Here is a 15669-nt window from a genome sequence, read left to right as displayed (position 1 = left end):
TCTGTGTGTTTATTCAATAATTTTCCAGTTCGGCTATTGTTTCAAAATATTATGAAATAAATTATTTTAAGATATAATGAAAATATGTTTTAAAAAGTTCACAATGTTTTATCTATATCTAAGTAACGGCAGAAATAGGTTTCTTCAGGGTTGTTTGTCACTAAGTGTTGTTTGTCACTAAGGGTTTGCTGATCTCGTTTATTTCTTTATTGAACAAAAGTAAATACATCCAGTGTAAACACACATCTGTATGGTTTGACTAACTATAAGTTTCTGTACATAATGTTTCTCTTATACAGCGAGTGCTACTTATGGTCGATAATACACATCAGTATTTCTAGCTAATTAAACAAAACGTAGATTAATTACATATGTAATTAACCCCCAGTCTCTTGCTATAAAGTAAGTCTGGAGACTTATGTCACTAAAATATCGGTTTCGATACTTGCTGTGGGCAGAGTACATCCTGTTGTGTAGATTTGTGCTTAAAAACAAGAAACAAGTGTATAAATAATAAGTGTATTTTAGGCCCTCTTGTGGATCAGTGGTAACAGCAACAGCTTACAACCTTAAAATTCCGGTTTGAATACCCGCAGTTGTCACAGTTCAATAGAAAACAAACAAAGACTAAAATTAACTGAATAAAGGTGAATGGGTGTTCTAACAGAAACGTATCACGTGCTACACCTACCTGGTGAGTATAGGTGTTCTAACAGAAACGTATCACGTGCTACACCTGCCTGGTGTGTATAGGTGTTCTAACAGAAACGTATCACGTGCTACACCTACCTGGTGAGTATAGGTGTTCTAACAGAAACGTATCACGTGCTACACCTACCTGGTGAGTATAGGTGTTCTAACAGAAACGTATCATGTGCTACACCTACCTGGTGAGTACAGGTGTTCTAACAGAAACGTATCATTGCTACACCTACCTAGTGAGTACAGGTGTTCTAACAGAAACGTATCATGTGCTACACCTACCTGGTGAGTATAGGTGTTCTAACAGAAACGTATCATGTGCTACACCTACCTGGTGAGTACAGGTGTTCTAACAGAAACGTATCATGTGCTACACCTACCTGGTGAGTACAGGTGTTCTAACAGAAACGTATCATGTGCTACACCTACCTGGTGAGTACAGGTGTTTTAACAGAAACGTATCATTGCTACACCTACCTGGTGAGTACAGGTGTTCTAACAGAAACGTATCATGTGCTACACCTACCTGGTGAGTATAGGTGTTCTAACAGAAACGTATCATGTGCTACACCTACCTGGTGAGTACAGAAGGTGAAAAGGCGGCTGGATTGTCTTGCACAGAAAACGTTGGTAGAGAACCATGTAGCATCAATGTACGGAACCCCAAAAGAGCAACAAGCTGTTAAAAAGTCATAATAACTTATCTTAGTTTCCAACTGTAGCACATTAGGTGTGTAATCTTATTTTACTAGTTTAAACTAACGTACATATTTCATTAGTTCGACCGAGCAGTAATAAAGTGAATATGGAAAATTAAGAAACTGGACAAGTTGAAGTTAGAAATAGGATACTGTGAAGTGATGTGAAAAACATGACACACCGAAAAGAGAAACTGAACATTCTAAAATTGGAAACACAATATTTTAAAGTAAGAAACTGGACATGGTGAACTAAAAATAAAATCAAACTTTGGAGTTTTATTTCACATAATTAAACCAAACTGTTTAATATTTTTAACAATATTTCTTTACATAGTTTGCTTTGCTTTGAATTTCGCGCAAAGCTACACAAGGGCTATGTGCGTTAGCCGTCCCTACTATAGAATTGTAAGACTAGAGGTAAAGCAGCTAGTCATCATCACCCACCGCCATCTCTTGGGCAACTCTTTTACCAACAAATAGCGGGATTGATCGTAACGTTATAATGCCCCCACGGCTCAAAGGGCGAGTATGTTCCGTGTGATGGGGATTTGAACCTGCGACCCTCAGATTATCCTAATTTTCCTTTCTAAATCTAGTGGACACTCTCTTATATAATTCTTCCGTTTTGGATTAATTATCAGATTTTTGTAACTATGGTTAATTTAAATACAATAATATATCTGATTTGGTTGACTCAAACAATATTACTCATTGATTTTTGTGACTATGGTTAATTTAAATACAATAATATATCTGATTTGGTTGACTCAAACAATATTACTCATTGATTTTTGTAACTATGGTTAATTTAAATACAATAATATATCTGATTTGGTTGACTCAAACAATATTACTCATTGATTTTTGTAACTATGGTTAATTTAAATACAATAATATATCTGATTTGGTTGACTCAAACAATATTACTCATTGAGCTAAGGGACTCATTCTCTTCTTTTACCTAAAGACGTGTTCTGAAAGGTACTGACGTCACTTTGCTAAATTTTCAAATGAATGCAAGTTTCTACATGGGAACTATTCTGAAATACTAATAAGAAAAACTTCCCATAATTTCTCTCAGGACAGCGCTACGAGCCTCACGTGTCTACTCCGATATCGGCTTTAACGTGATGTCATCAAAAGAACTTAAAAACAAACAGAGTTGGCGAACAGAGATATAAATATTGAGATATTTTATTTTGAAAACTTAAAGTTTTTTCTCTATGGAAATACAAACACTTCTGGATAGTAATGGAAACAAAAAGAATTATTATTCTGTACCAAGTCCTGTTTTAAATCCTTTGTATGATACTTTACAAGAACTGGTTGTGTTTTAAAAACCTTTGTATGATACTTTACAAGAACTGGTTGTGTTTTAAAAACCTTTGTATGATACTTTACAAGAACTGGTTGTGTTTTAAAACCTTTGTATGATACTTTACAAGGACTGGTTGTGTTCTAAACACCTTTGTATGATACTTTACAAGGACTGGTTGTGTTTTAAAACCTTTGTATGATAATTTACAAGGACTGGTTGTGTTCTTAAAACCTTTGTATGATACTTTACAAGGACTGGCTGTGTTTTAAAAACCTTTGTATGATACTTTACAAGGACTGGCTGTGTTTTAAAAACATTTGTATGATACTTTACAAGGACTGGTTGTGTTTTAAAACCTTTGTATGATACTTCACAAGAACCATTCGTGTTTTAACCGCTATTCTGTGATTCTCACAAGGACAATTTGTGTTTTAACCGCTATTCTGTGATTCTCACAAGGACAATTTGTGTTTTAAAACCTTTGTATGATACTTCACAAGGACTGGTTGTGTTTTAAAAAACCTTTGTATGATACTTCACAAAAACCATTCGTGTTTTAACCGCTATTCTATGATTCTCACAAGGACAATTTGTGTTTTAAAACCTTTGTATGGTTTTTCACAAGGACTGGTTGTGTTTTAAAAACCTTTGTATGATACTTTACAGGGTCAGGTTGTGTTTTTAAAATCTATGCCTCTGTTCTTTAAGATGCAATTTGTTTATGTTATCGTTTTGGTTGTACCTCGCTCCCACAAACACTTTGAGGACAAGAACAATTTAACGAGTATCAATCCAGTCTTTAGTGCGATAGATGGAGATCTTCTTCTGCTTACCCCAAAGAACAGTGAGAAGGTGTACCTGTCCAGCCAAACTTGTTTCAATCTATTTCTTTCTTTCATATATCTGAAAGTAGAAAATTATTGACAAGTCAGAAGATTTAAACTCACACTTCTCAAAACCAAACAAATAATTCAAGGTTTGTGGATTATTAGAACAGACCAACATCTATTTTCGTCTCTCTCTGCATTACAGTAAAAAGAGAGCACAAGTAAAATAATTAGTTATTTATATTATTTCAGTTTTATTGTTAACTGATTCATACTTCATAAAATTATGAGATAACTTTTTATCAGGAATACACATGAAACACGTAGCAGTTGAACAATATCATGAAATCTGAATTTCATTTAAAGCCACAAAGAGAATATACCCAGTTTGAGTTGTTATTGTTCGTGGTTTTACAAACTCAATCCCATCAGTACTAAGTTTTTTACTTCACGTAACGATTGCAACTATGTAATATGTATTGTTTCTGAAGCACAGGACTACTGATTGGTCTTCTAAATTATGAAAGTAGACAATACTTTAAACTCAAACTTAAATTATACTTCAGTAACTTGTTCTATTGTTTTGACTCTGTATTACCTATTTGAGATTGTGGTCTGATATTAATTTTTAAAACAATGCCATGAAACCAATACGTTATTGTTCCATCAATACATACTCTAATCTAGGATGTACTTGAATGTTTCTAACACTAACCCACGAACTGGTTTATAATACTAATCTAGGAAACAACTGCAGCTTATTAACATTAACTCTTGAACTTGATTCAATACTTATAACACTGTTCTATGAAACAACTGCAGTTTGCTAACACTAGCCTATTAACTGCTTATATCTTTATTAGCCTATGGAGTAACTGCAGTTTGTTAACACAAATTCATAAATTGGTTCTATCTTGATAAAACTAGGAAATTACTATAGTTTGAGAACACAAGCCCATGAACTGGTTAGAATTTAATAACACTAGTCTACAAAGTGGCTGCAGGTTGTTAACCCTATCGCATAAACAGGTTACATCTTTATAACACAGGGTAAGGGGCGACTGAATTTTGTTAACACTAATCCATGAATTGGTTACAAATTTATATAAGTAGTGTATTAGTTATCGAGAAAAAAGAAATTGGTCTAATCTTACTAATACATATTGATAAAATACACAGCATCCTAACATAACCATCTTTCAGAAACACTTTTGAAAAGTACAAAAAAGGCAACAAAGTAAAACATGATCACCCACAACTGTGTAGAATTAGGGTTAGCACACAATGGTTTTTAAAATCTTTACGCAAGTAATAAAATAATAACAGAACATGGTAAAAGTGTTTCCTACTCTGAATTTAATTTTCTTTTACAAGTTCATATCGTTCACATGTTCATAAATTTAAGTCAATTTTCTATTTTTCTAACATCATAAAAAATTCCACAATTTACTATCAGAAATGTTCTTATAAAATACATGTATTAATATAGTCAATAATGTGTTAATATAGTCAATAATGTATTAATATAGTCAATAATGTATTAATATAGTCAATATTATGATAATGTTCTTTACTCTTGTCCTTGTTTATAAAGCTTTCCAAACATTTCACTGTTAAGACTGAAACTAGTATTTAAATATCTTTTTACAATCCGTAATATTATTAATTGTTGAGAAAAAAAGCTTTATTTTTAAGACTGAAACTAGTATTTAAATATCTGAGTACAGTCAGTGATATTATTAATTTTTCAGAAAACTTTATTGTTAAGATTAAACTGATATTTAGATACATAATTACACTCAGAATATTAGATAAAAATTTCTTACTGAATAGACAGCTAGATAGAATATTATTTCAAGATTAATTGTTCAATAGACGGATAGATAGAATATTATTTCAAGATTAATTGTTCAATAGACGGATAGATAGAATATTATTTCAAGATTTCTTATTCAATAGACGGATAGATAGAATATTATTTCAAGATTTCTTGTTCAATAGACGGATAGATACAATGTTATTTCAAGATTTCTTATTCAATAGACGGATAGATAGAATATTATTTCAAGATTTCTTATTCAATAGACGGATAGATAGAATATTATTTCAAGATTTCTTATTCAATAGACGGATAGATAGAATATTATTTCTAGATTTCTTATTCAATAGACAGATGGATAGAATATTACTTCAAGATTTCTTATTCAATAGACGGATAGATAGAATATTATTTCAATATTTCTTCTTCAATAGACGGATAGATAGAATATTATTTCAAGATTTCTTATTCAATAGACGGATAGATAGAATATTATTTCAAGATTTCTTCTTCAATAGACAGATAGATAGAATATTACTTCAAGATTTCTTATTCAATAGACGGATAGATAGAATATTATTTCAAGATTTCTTCTTCAATAGACAGATAGATAGAATATTACTTCAAGATTTCTTATTCAATAGACGGATAGATAGAATATTATTTCAATATTTTTTCTTCAATAGACGGATAGATAGAATATTATTTCAAGATTTCTTATTCAATAGACAGATAGGTAGAATATTACTTTAAAATTTCTTATTGAATAAACAGATTGATATAATATTTCTTCAAAATTTCTTATTGAATAAACAGATTGATACAATATTGCTTGAAGATTTCTTATTGAATAAACAGATCGATACAATATTGCTTGAAGATTTCTTATTGAATAAACAGATCGATACAATATTGCTTGAAGATTTCTTATTGAATAAACAGATTGATATAATATTGCTTGAATATTTCTTATTGAATAAAAGATTGATACAATATTGCTTGAAGATTTCTTGTTTATATTTCGGAATGAAAGCTTAAAAATGTTTGTAAAAAGTTGAATCTGTATTAGTCACAATTGTGGATTTCAATGGTAGGAAGTTTTAATTGTTTTGAAAAAGACAGGTTATATACTATTTAATATAATTTAATTTTTACAGTATGTCGGAATTGACTTAAGAAATTAATTCTGACAGCAACAATAGAGCCTAAAAATTTACAGGGTTTTGAGATCACAGAAAAATAAAGAATGAGTTTTATGTTTTACTTTCTTCAAGGGTATGTATGCAAAGACAGCTTTGAGTGACCAAATAAACTCTTGTTGTCTGGTCTGTATGATGTCTTGTATTCTACAGAGAAAAACACAAACAAATAATAATACATACAAGATAAATAGTTAGGTTGCAACACTATATTACCTGATTTCTAATTTCTGTTTGGTCAGTGTTGCTAAATGATAACCTAAATTGACTGCTACAACAGTTATACCCTGTTCCTTAGCAAGAAGAGCAAAGAAGGCCGAACCAAAGGTTAAAACAGACAAAATACGCTTTGACTCATGACGGGCTGACCTCCATCTGGAAGAAAAGAATACCAAGTTATAAGTAAATTGACGAAAAATAAAAGATATTAACTTATCTTACCACGATTGTCCAGACAAATAAAAGTAACTTATCTTATTATCATTGTTCAGACCAATACAAATTGTCAACTTACCTTATTGTGATTGTTCAGACAAATGAAAGATGTTATCTTATTATAATAGTCCAAACCAATACAAATTGTCAACTTACCTTATTACGATTGTTCAGACAAATGAAAGATGTCAAATTATCTTATTATGATTATTCAAACTAATATAAAGTGTCAATTCATCTTATGATTATTCAGACAAATAAAAGGTGTCAACTTATCTCATTATGATTGTCCAGACATAATATGTAAAATTACCCGATAGTTCAGTCCTTAAATACACTATAAAATACCTTCTTTACTTTTATACCAATTTTAGAAAATTTCTTAGTTTTCCATTTCAGTTTTTGAAATTAAAACAAATAATATGTAGAAAACGTTTTCGTGATCCTTGATGCTTTTAGTATATTCTTATGAACTACTTTACTGACACCTTTTTAAAAATATTAAAGCTCTATGTAAAAATATTTATACTGAGATATATAATTCTGATATATATATATAATCACATATGTTTTCCTCTTTTATGTGTAAAAGTTTTGAATGTTTTGGAATGCCAAGTAAGAACTTTCAGTGTGATAATTTAAATACCTATGTTTTGGGATGCCTAAGAACTTTGAGATTTAAAGTTTAAAGACCTGAGTTTTGATTGTTCAGCAGGAATTTTGAGAGTTAAACTTAAAAGGCCTATGTCCTGCAATGTTCAGTAGTGATTTTAAGAGTTATAGTTTAAACGCCAAGGTAATGTGGAATTTCTTAATGATTTACCAAGTTTGAAATATATATTTTGACAACAGTAACTTATTAACACACGTCAGTCACCAGCCTGAGAGATTATCTCAGTCTATCTTTGAAAGTATTATAAACTTTTTCATGTTGACAGAAGAGAAACCACGGTTTCTGAATATCCAGTGTAGACCTCAAGGATCTCCTAGGAACCTGGAAATGTCTAAAACCTCAATTCTTGACGAGAATTTTGGTTTCAACAAAATTTCTATGTTCTATTAATCCCGGTGTTTAGAAGATTTGTTTTATTAATTTATTGATAAACTTGGATCACAGCAACACGTGATGAGACAAATTTATGGATTTAAAGAACTAGATTTTAAATGAAGGTTTCAAGATATACACTGCTCTTTCCGCAAGATGTCGTGACTTATATACGGTGAGATTTACCTAAATCTTTATAGTATCTTCAGATTTTTCTTTACTAACTTGGGTATAAAGTTACTTCCTTGACTGATAATGAGGTCAAAATAGTTGATGGCTCGATAATAGAAGATTTTTTAAACAAAACATCCATAAACAAATAATATTATAAAACACACTTCAAACCGATTCAAGAAAAGATAATGGTTTAATTTTCGGAATAACTTGTAGAATAGTGAAACGTGTAGAACAGAGAAAGTAATATATCATTGTGATATCGATTATTATATTATCATATATACTTTTTTACCAGTTGTTACATTATTATATATGCTTGTGATATCAGTTCTTACATAGATGTACTAATCATATCAGCTGCAACATTATTAGATATACTTGTGTATCAGTTGTTACATTATGATATATGCTTGTGATATCAACTGTTACATTATCAATGTTTGTGATATATGTTATTACATTATTAAATATAATTGTAATATCAATTGTTACGTTATTAGATATACTTGTGATATCACTTGTTACATTATTAAATACGTTTGTGATATTTGTTATTATATTATAATATATACTTATTATATCAGTTGTTACATTAGATATGTTTGTGATATCAGCCGTTACATTATTAGATATACTTGTAATAGCAGTTGTTACATTATTAGATATGTTGGTGGTATATGTTATTATATTATTAGATATACTTGCGATATGAGTTGTTACATTATTAGATACGGTGTGATATCTGTTATTAGATTATTAAATATTCTTGGGATATCAGTTGTTACATTATTAGGTATGTTTATAATATATTTTAATATATTATTAGATATACTTGTGGTATTAGTTGGTTACATTATTAGATATGTTTGTAATATCAGCCGTTACATTATTAGATATATTTGTGATATCTGTTGTTTCCTTATTACATATACTTGGGAAATCAGCTGTTATATTATTAGATATACTTGGGAAATCAGCTGTTATATTATTAGATATACCTGTTATATATGTTACTACATTATTAAATATACTTGTAATATTAATTTTTACATTGTTTGTGATATCTGTTATTATATTACTAAATATTCTTGTGGTACCAATTTTTATATTATGTTAGTGATATCTCTTATTATATTATTAGATATTCCTGTGGTATGAGTTGTTACATTATTAGATATGTTTGTGATATCTTATTATATTATTAAATATACTTCTGATATCAGCCGTTACATTATTAGATATACTTGAGATATCAGTTGTTACATTATTAGGTATGTTTTTAATATATTTTATTATATTATTAGATATACTTGTGATATCAGTTATTACTTTATTAGATATGTTTGTGATATCCGTTATTAGATTGTTAAATATTCTTGGGATATCAGTTGTTACATTATTAGGTATGTTTGTAATATATTTTATTATATTATTAGATATACTTGTGATATCAATTATTACATTATTTGATTAGTTTTTTTTTATATTTGCTACTATACCGTTATATATACTTATTATATCAGTTGTTACATTAGATATACTTGTGGTATAAGTTGGTTACATTATTAGATATGTTTGTGATATCCGTTATTAGATTGTTAAATATTCTTGGGATATCAGTTGTTACATTATTAGGTATGATTGTGATATATTTTATTATATTATTAGATATACTTGTGGTATCAGTTTGTTACATTAGTAGACATGTTTGTGATATCAGCCGTTACATTATTAGATATAGCTGTGATATCAGTTGTTAAATTATTAGATAACCTGGGAAATCAGCTGTCATATTATTAGATATACCTGTGATATTTGTTACTACATTATTAAATGTACTTGTGATATCAATTTTTGCATTGTTTGTGATATCTGTTATTATATTACTAAATATTTTTGTGATATCCATTTTTACATTATGTTTGTGATATCTCTTATTATATTATTAAATATACTTGTGATATCAGCCGTTACTTTATTAGATATGTTTGTGATATCTGTTATTAGATTATTAAATATTCTTGGGATATCAGTTGTTACGTTATTAGGTATGTTTGAAATATATTTTATTATATTAATAGATATACTTCTGATATTAGTTATTACATTATTAGATATGTTTGGGATATCTGCTACTATACCGTTATATATACTTATTATATCAGTTGTTACATTAGATATACTTGTGGTATCAGTAGGTTATATTATTAGATAAGTTTGTGATATCAGACGTTACGTTATTAGATATACCTGTGATATCTGTTGTTTCATTATTACATATACTTCTAATATCTGTTGTTTCCTTCTTACATATAATTGTGATATCAGTTGATACATTATTAGATATACTTGGGAAATATGCTGTTATATTATTGGATATACTTGTGATATCTGTTACTACATTATTAAATATACTTGTGATATCAATTTTTACATAATATTTGTGATATCTGTTGTTACATTATTAAATATTGTTAATATATCAGTTGTTACATTATTAGGTATATTTATAATATATTTTATTATATTATTAGATACACTTGTGGTATCAGTTTGTTACATTATTAGATATTTTTGTGATATCAGCTGTTACATTATTAGATATACCTGTGATATCTGTTGTTTCATTATTACATATACTTGTAATATCTGTTCTTTCCTTCTTACATATAATTGTAATATCAGTTGATACATTATTAGATATACTTGGGAAATCAGCTGTTATATTATTAGATATACCTGTGATATCTGTTACTACATTATTAAATGTACTTGTGATATCAATTTTTACATTGTTTGTGATATCTGTTATTATATTATTAAATATACTTGTTATATCAATTTTAACATTATGTTTGTGATGTCTCTTATTATATTATTAGACATACTTGTGGTATGAGTTGTTACATTATTTGATATGTTTGTGATATCTCTTATTATATTATTAAATATATATGTGATATCAGCCATTACATTATTAGATATACTTGGGATATCAGTTGTTACGTTTTTAGGTATGTGAGTGATATCTGTTGTTATATTACTAAATATTCTTGTGATATCAGTTGTTACACTATTAAATATGTTTGTGATATCTGTTATTTTATTATTAGATATACTTGTGATATGTGTTGTTACATTATTAGATATGTTTATGATAACTGTTATTACATTATGAAATATACTTGTGATATCAGTTATGTTATTAGATATACTTATTAAATCAGTTGTTATATTATTACATATACTTGTGATATCAGCCATTTTATTATCACATCTTATATCAGCCATTATTAATATCTGGCGTTTTCTGTACGTAATCGTTAATTTCTTGAACCATGAAGAAATTATAAGGCTTTTCTCCCACTGATTATAAATTTGAAAAATAGAAAACTTGAAATGTCTGACAGGCAACAGCTGACAACAGATTTGTTAATGCTAATTACGTTTTGGTTTTAAATCATCATCTGAATTTTTTTCATCATGAAGTCAGTATATTCTGTACTAATCTTTCATTATTAAGTCAGTATATCATGTACAAATCTTTCATCATTAAGCCAGTATATTCTGTACTAATATTTCATCATTAAATCAGTATATTCTGTAAAATCTTTTATCATTAAGTCACTATATTCTGTACTAATCTTTCATCATTACGTCAGTAGTGTTATTGTTATTTGTGTTATTTGTACATGATATCCTGTACAAATCTTTCATCATTGAATCAGTACATTCTGTACAAATGTTTTATCATTAAGCTAGTATATCCTGTACAAATCTTTCATCATTAAGTCAGTATATCCTGTACTAATCTTTCATCATTAAATCAGTAAATTCTGTACTAATTTTTCATCATTAAATCAATATACATTTTTGAAAATTGTTCATTATCAAGTCAGTATATGCTGTCAAAATCATTGACTGTTAACTCATTACATTCTATCTAGTAAAGTCATTGATCATTAAGTCAGTATACTGAACATTATGTTCAAGAGTTACAATAGAAAATCCTATATTGAATTTAAGTCACACTGAACATGTTCTCAAAAACATGACAGCCACATTCGCTTGATTGTGTAAGCTTATTTAATTTCTCATCAGAAACGTCGTTAATGTGAAACTATCTTTCTATTTTGCAGCTTCAGAAAGACGTAAATGAGGTCGATAATTTGCAGTGATTGAAATAATACAAAAAATAATTGTATAAATAAACCAGGGAAACAAAGCTGCAGTCAACAGTTTCTAGAGATATTTAACTCAATAACAACTGGGTACGTGTTATATTGATTTTAGTTTACACTACCAACAGAGTAAGTGTTATTTTGTGTTCAGTTAACGCCAACAACTGGGTAAGTTTTATCTTAGGTCTAGTTAAAACAAAAAACAGGGTGTTGTGTTTAGTTCACAATAACAACTAGGTAAGTGTTATATTATGTTTGGTTGACACTAATAACCAGAGATGTGTTACCTTATGTTTAGTAACTAGCTGGGTAAGTTTTATCTTATGTGTAGTTAACACTAAGAACTGGGTGTTATCCTATATTCAGTTAACACTAACAACAAGATAAGTGTTACTTGATGTTTAGTTAATACTAACAACTGGGAAAATGTTATCCTATGTTTAGTTAACACGAACAACAGGGCAAGTGTTATCTTGTGTTTAGAGAATACGTACAAAGGGAGAAAATTCCTGAGACTCTAAAATAGCTGAACAATAAAATAAACAATGTATACCAACAAGTAACATAATTTTATTATCATCAGGAATACCGAAACTTTCCTTTCTTCATTCCTCAACCAGACACAATAATACTACTGATTGAAAACAAACTTCACAAAATACTGAGACGCAACTAAACACACAAGAAAAACCAGTGTTATTCTAATAATAACACTACAACAGTTAGTCTTAACACCACAAGTAAATTATCATTTGTATGTACTCATAAACGTTCGTTGTAGTTGTGAAAGTTCTCACAACTAAGATATTTTTAGATTTTTACTATTTAGACAGAACATCTTTGTCTGAAGTGTTTCACTTTGTCCCAGTAGTCACGGCTGAGATATGGTCAAAAATGTTAGTAAGAGCTTATAGCTGGAACTTTCGCCAACAGCTGCGTGTGTACTACACTAGAAATAGGCTGGTATAATAAATCTGTGAACCAACTCGTTCAAAGTTTTCCCGTTTCAGAGACTCGACCAACAGAGCAATTGGAACATAATCGACAGTCATTTTCAAACTAGCTTCAAAGCGATTGTTTTGAGGTAAAACATCAATGAGTTTCCTACCAGACATTGTTTATCGTCACAGTGAATGATCCAGTTGTATATACACAGTTCTTCATCATTGTATGAACAGTGATAGTTATATATACTACAATATTTCATGTCATTGTTTCTCACTCTATTTTACTCTAGGTCTGGTTCAGCGTTATTACTCTAACAAAGGTGTGTAGGAACTTCTTCAAAACATTATGGTGAGTTTTCAAGTGGTTAATGTGGGTCAACTAAAGTAACTAATACATACAAGGTAGTTTATCTTCCTTGGTTAAGGTTGGTCAGTTGAAGTGACCAGTACAGACAAGGTAGTTAAGGTTGGTTAACTAAAGTAACCAATACGTACAAGGTGGTTTATCTTCCCTGGTTAAGGTTAGTCAGTTGAAGTAAACAGTACAGACAAAGTGGTTTATCTTCCCTCGTTAAGTTTAGTCAGCTGAAGTAAACAGCAGAGACAAGGAGGTTTAACTTCCCTCGTTAAGGTTAGTCAGTTGAAATAAACAGTACAGACAAGGTGGTTTATCTTCCCTCGTTAAGGTTAGTCAGCTGAAGTAAACAGTACAGACAAAGTGGTTTATCTTCCCTCGTTAAGTTTAGTCAGCTGAAGTAAACAGTACAGACAAGGTGGTTTATCTTCCCTCGTTAAGGTTAGTCAGCTGAAGTAAACAGTACAGACAAGGTGGTTTATCTTCCCTCGTTAAGGCTAGTCAGCTGAAGTAAACAGTACAGACAAGGTGGTTTATCTTCCTTCGTTAAGGTTAGTCAGCTGAAGTAAACAGTACAGACAAGGTGGTTTATCTTCCCTCGTTAAGGTTAGTCAGCTGAAGTAAACAGCACAGACAAGGTGGTTTATTTACTCTGGTTAAAGTTGGTCAGCTAAAGTAACCAACACAGATAAGGTGGTTTATCTTTCCTGGTTAATGTTGGTACTTCTTCATCAGAATCTCAGTACAGATCTGAGAGTAATAACTTTGGTGTCTTCAACACAATCTGAAAGAAACCAAGATCTCCTCCACATATGACGTAATAATGCTATTGTCCTGTTGGTTAAGTGAGAACCAGTGGTCATACTGAATGAACATAAGTTTTCATAACAAACTTCATGTTATGCTACACACACTGTTTTCTGATACCATTTCCCTACTTCTGCCATTAGTAAACTTGTGTTATGAAACTTTAACAAGTGTGTATGATGTAATCATGAATAGTTTCATGTTTAGATATGACAACAATCATCTGTATCTTTGAATATAAAATACAAAGAAGGATATTTTAAATTGATATTTAACTTTGTCTTCAGTAAAATCTAATGATCGTGTACGAATATTCATATTTTCATCTTTGTATTTATCCGCCTTGAAATGTATATTTGGTACTGGGCTTCCCTACAGTTCCATATAATTGTTGAATGTCTGCATCGATTCTTATGTGTAGATGTTCTTACCTACACTTTTGTTTCATATAGTCTACCTTTGTTTTATGTGTACTAAAAATCGTTTCATAGCGACAATATATGGGTCATATTGTCACCTATGGGCAGTCTGGCATGATGTCTTCGACTGACCTTTTTATAATTAAACGGTTTCCCTTCTTAGTGCGAACCATTCTTTGATTGGATATTCATACATTTGTCACAGAAGTTTACACATAAACTAGTGAATTATACCATGAAATACGTAAGAAATGAATAACATGTTTTAATCGTTAGCTGATAGATATCAGTGGATTTCTCCTCTTAGCATTTGTTTCCCAAGTTCTATACATTTTATCTTTATCTCGTACATTTCAATTGTTTGTTATTTTAATAAAACTTCATCTCTCTCGTGAATCTAATTTATATTTTCCTAATTAACCAGAGCAATTATCTCAGTTTGTTTCCATTGTGTTTAATAACACTTCCATTTTATTTTTTTCGCTCTCTCAGTCGGTTTTTGTTCCATAAATAAACGTTTATTTAATTTTTAAAATATAGTAAATTTTGTGAACAACAAACACTGCATGTGGTCCATAACATGAAGGTTCAGAACCGTTATAAGTTGTCTGTCTTATCCTTACACTAATATATACTTCATCATTAACTCTTCGTTCCCGATAATTCTTATAAGACAAAAGGCCTTATTAAAAAAAAAAACATATTCTAAGTTACCAAAGTCTATCATAATGGAGAAA

General features: G+C 29.7%; 1 protein-coding gene across 1 annotated transcript in view; it reads right to left on the bottom strand.

Moving 5' to 3' along the window:
- LOC143240263 (protein O-mannosyl-transferase TMTC1-like) overlaps positions 1-15669 on the bottom strand; it is a 103843-nt gene that overhangs the window by 29278 nt on the left and 58896 nt on the right. Inside the window, exons 4-6 of the mRNA XM_076482427.1 lie at positions 6783-6941; positions 3555-3624; positions 1278-1381 (exon numbers count right to left, since the gene is read on the bottom strand). Of these exons, the coding sequence (XP_076338542.1) occupies positions 1278-1381; positions 3555-3624; positions 6783-6941 (333 nt within the window). The remainder of the gene's footprint in view (positions 1-1277; positions 1382-3554; positions 3625-6782; positions 6942-15669) is intronic.

This window comes from Tachypleus tridentatus, chromosome 13 (assembly GCF_004210375.1).
Source record: "Tachypleus tridentatus isolate NWPU-2018 chromosome 13, ASM421037v1, whole genome shotgun sequence".
Lineage (NCBI taxonomy): Eukaryota > Metazoa > Arthropoda > Merostomata > Xiphosura > Limulidae > Tachypleus > Tachypleus tridentatus.
Note: the sequence above shows the minus strand (reverse complement) of the source record. Positions and strands in the feature narration are given on the sequence as shown.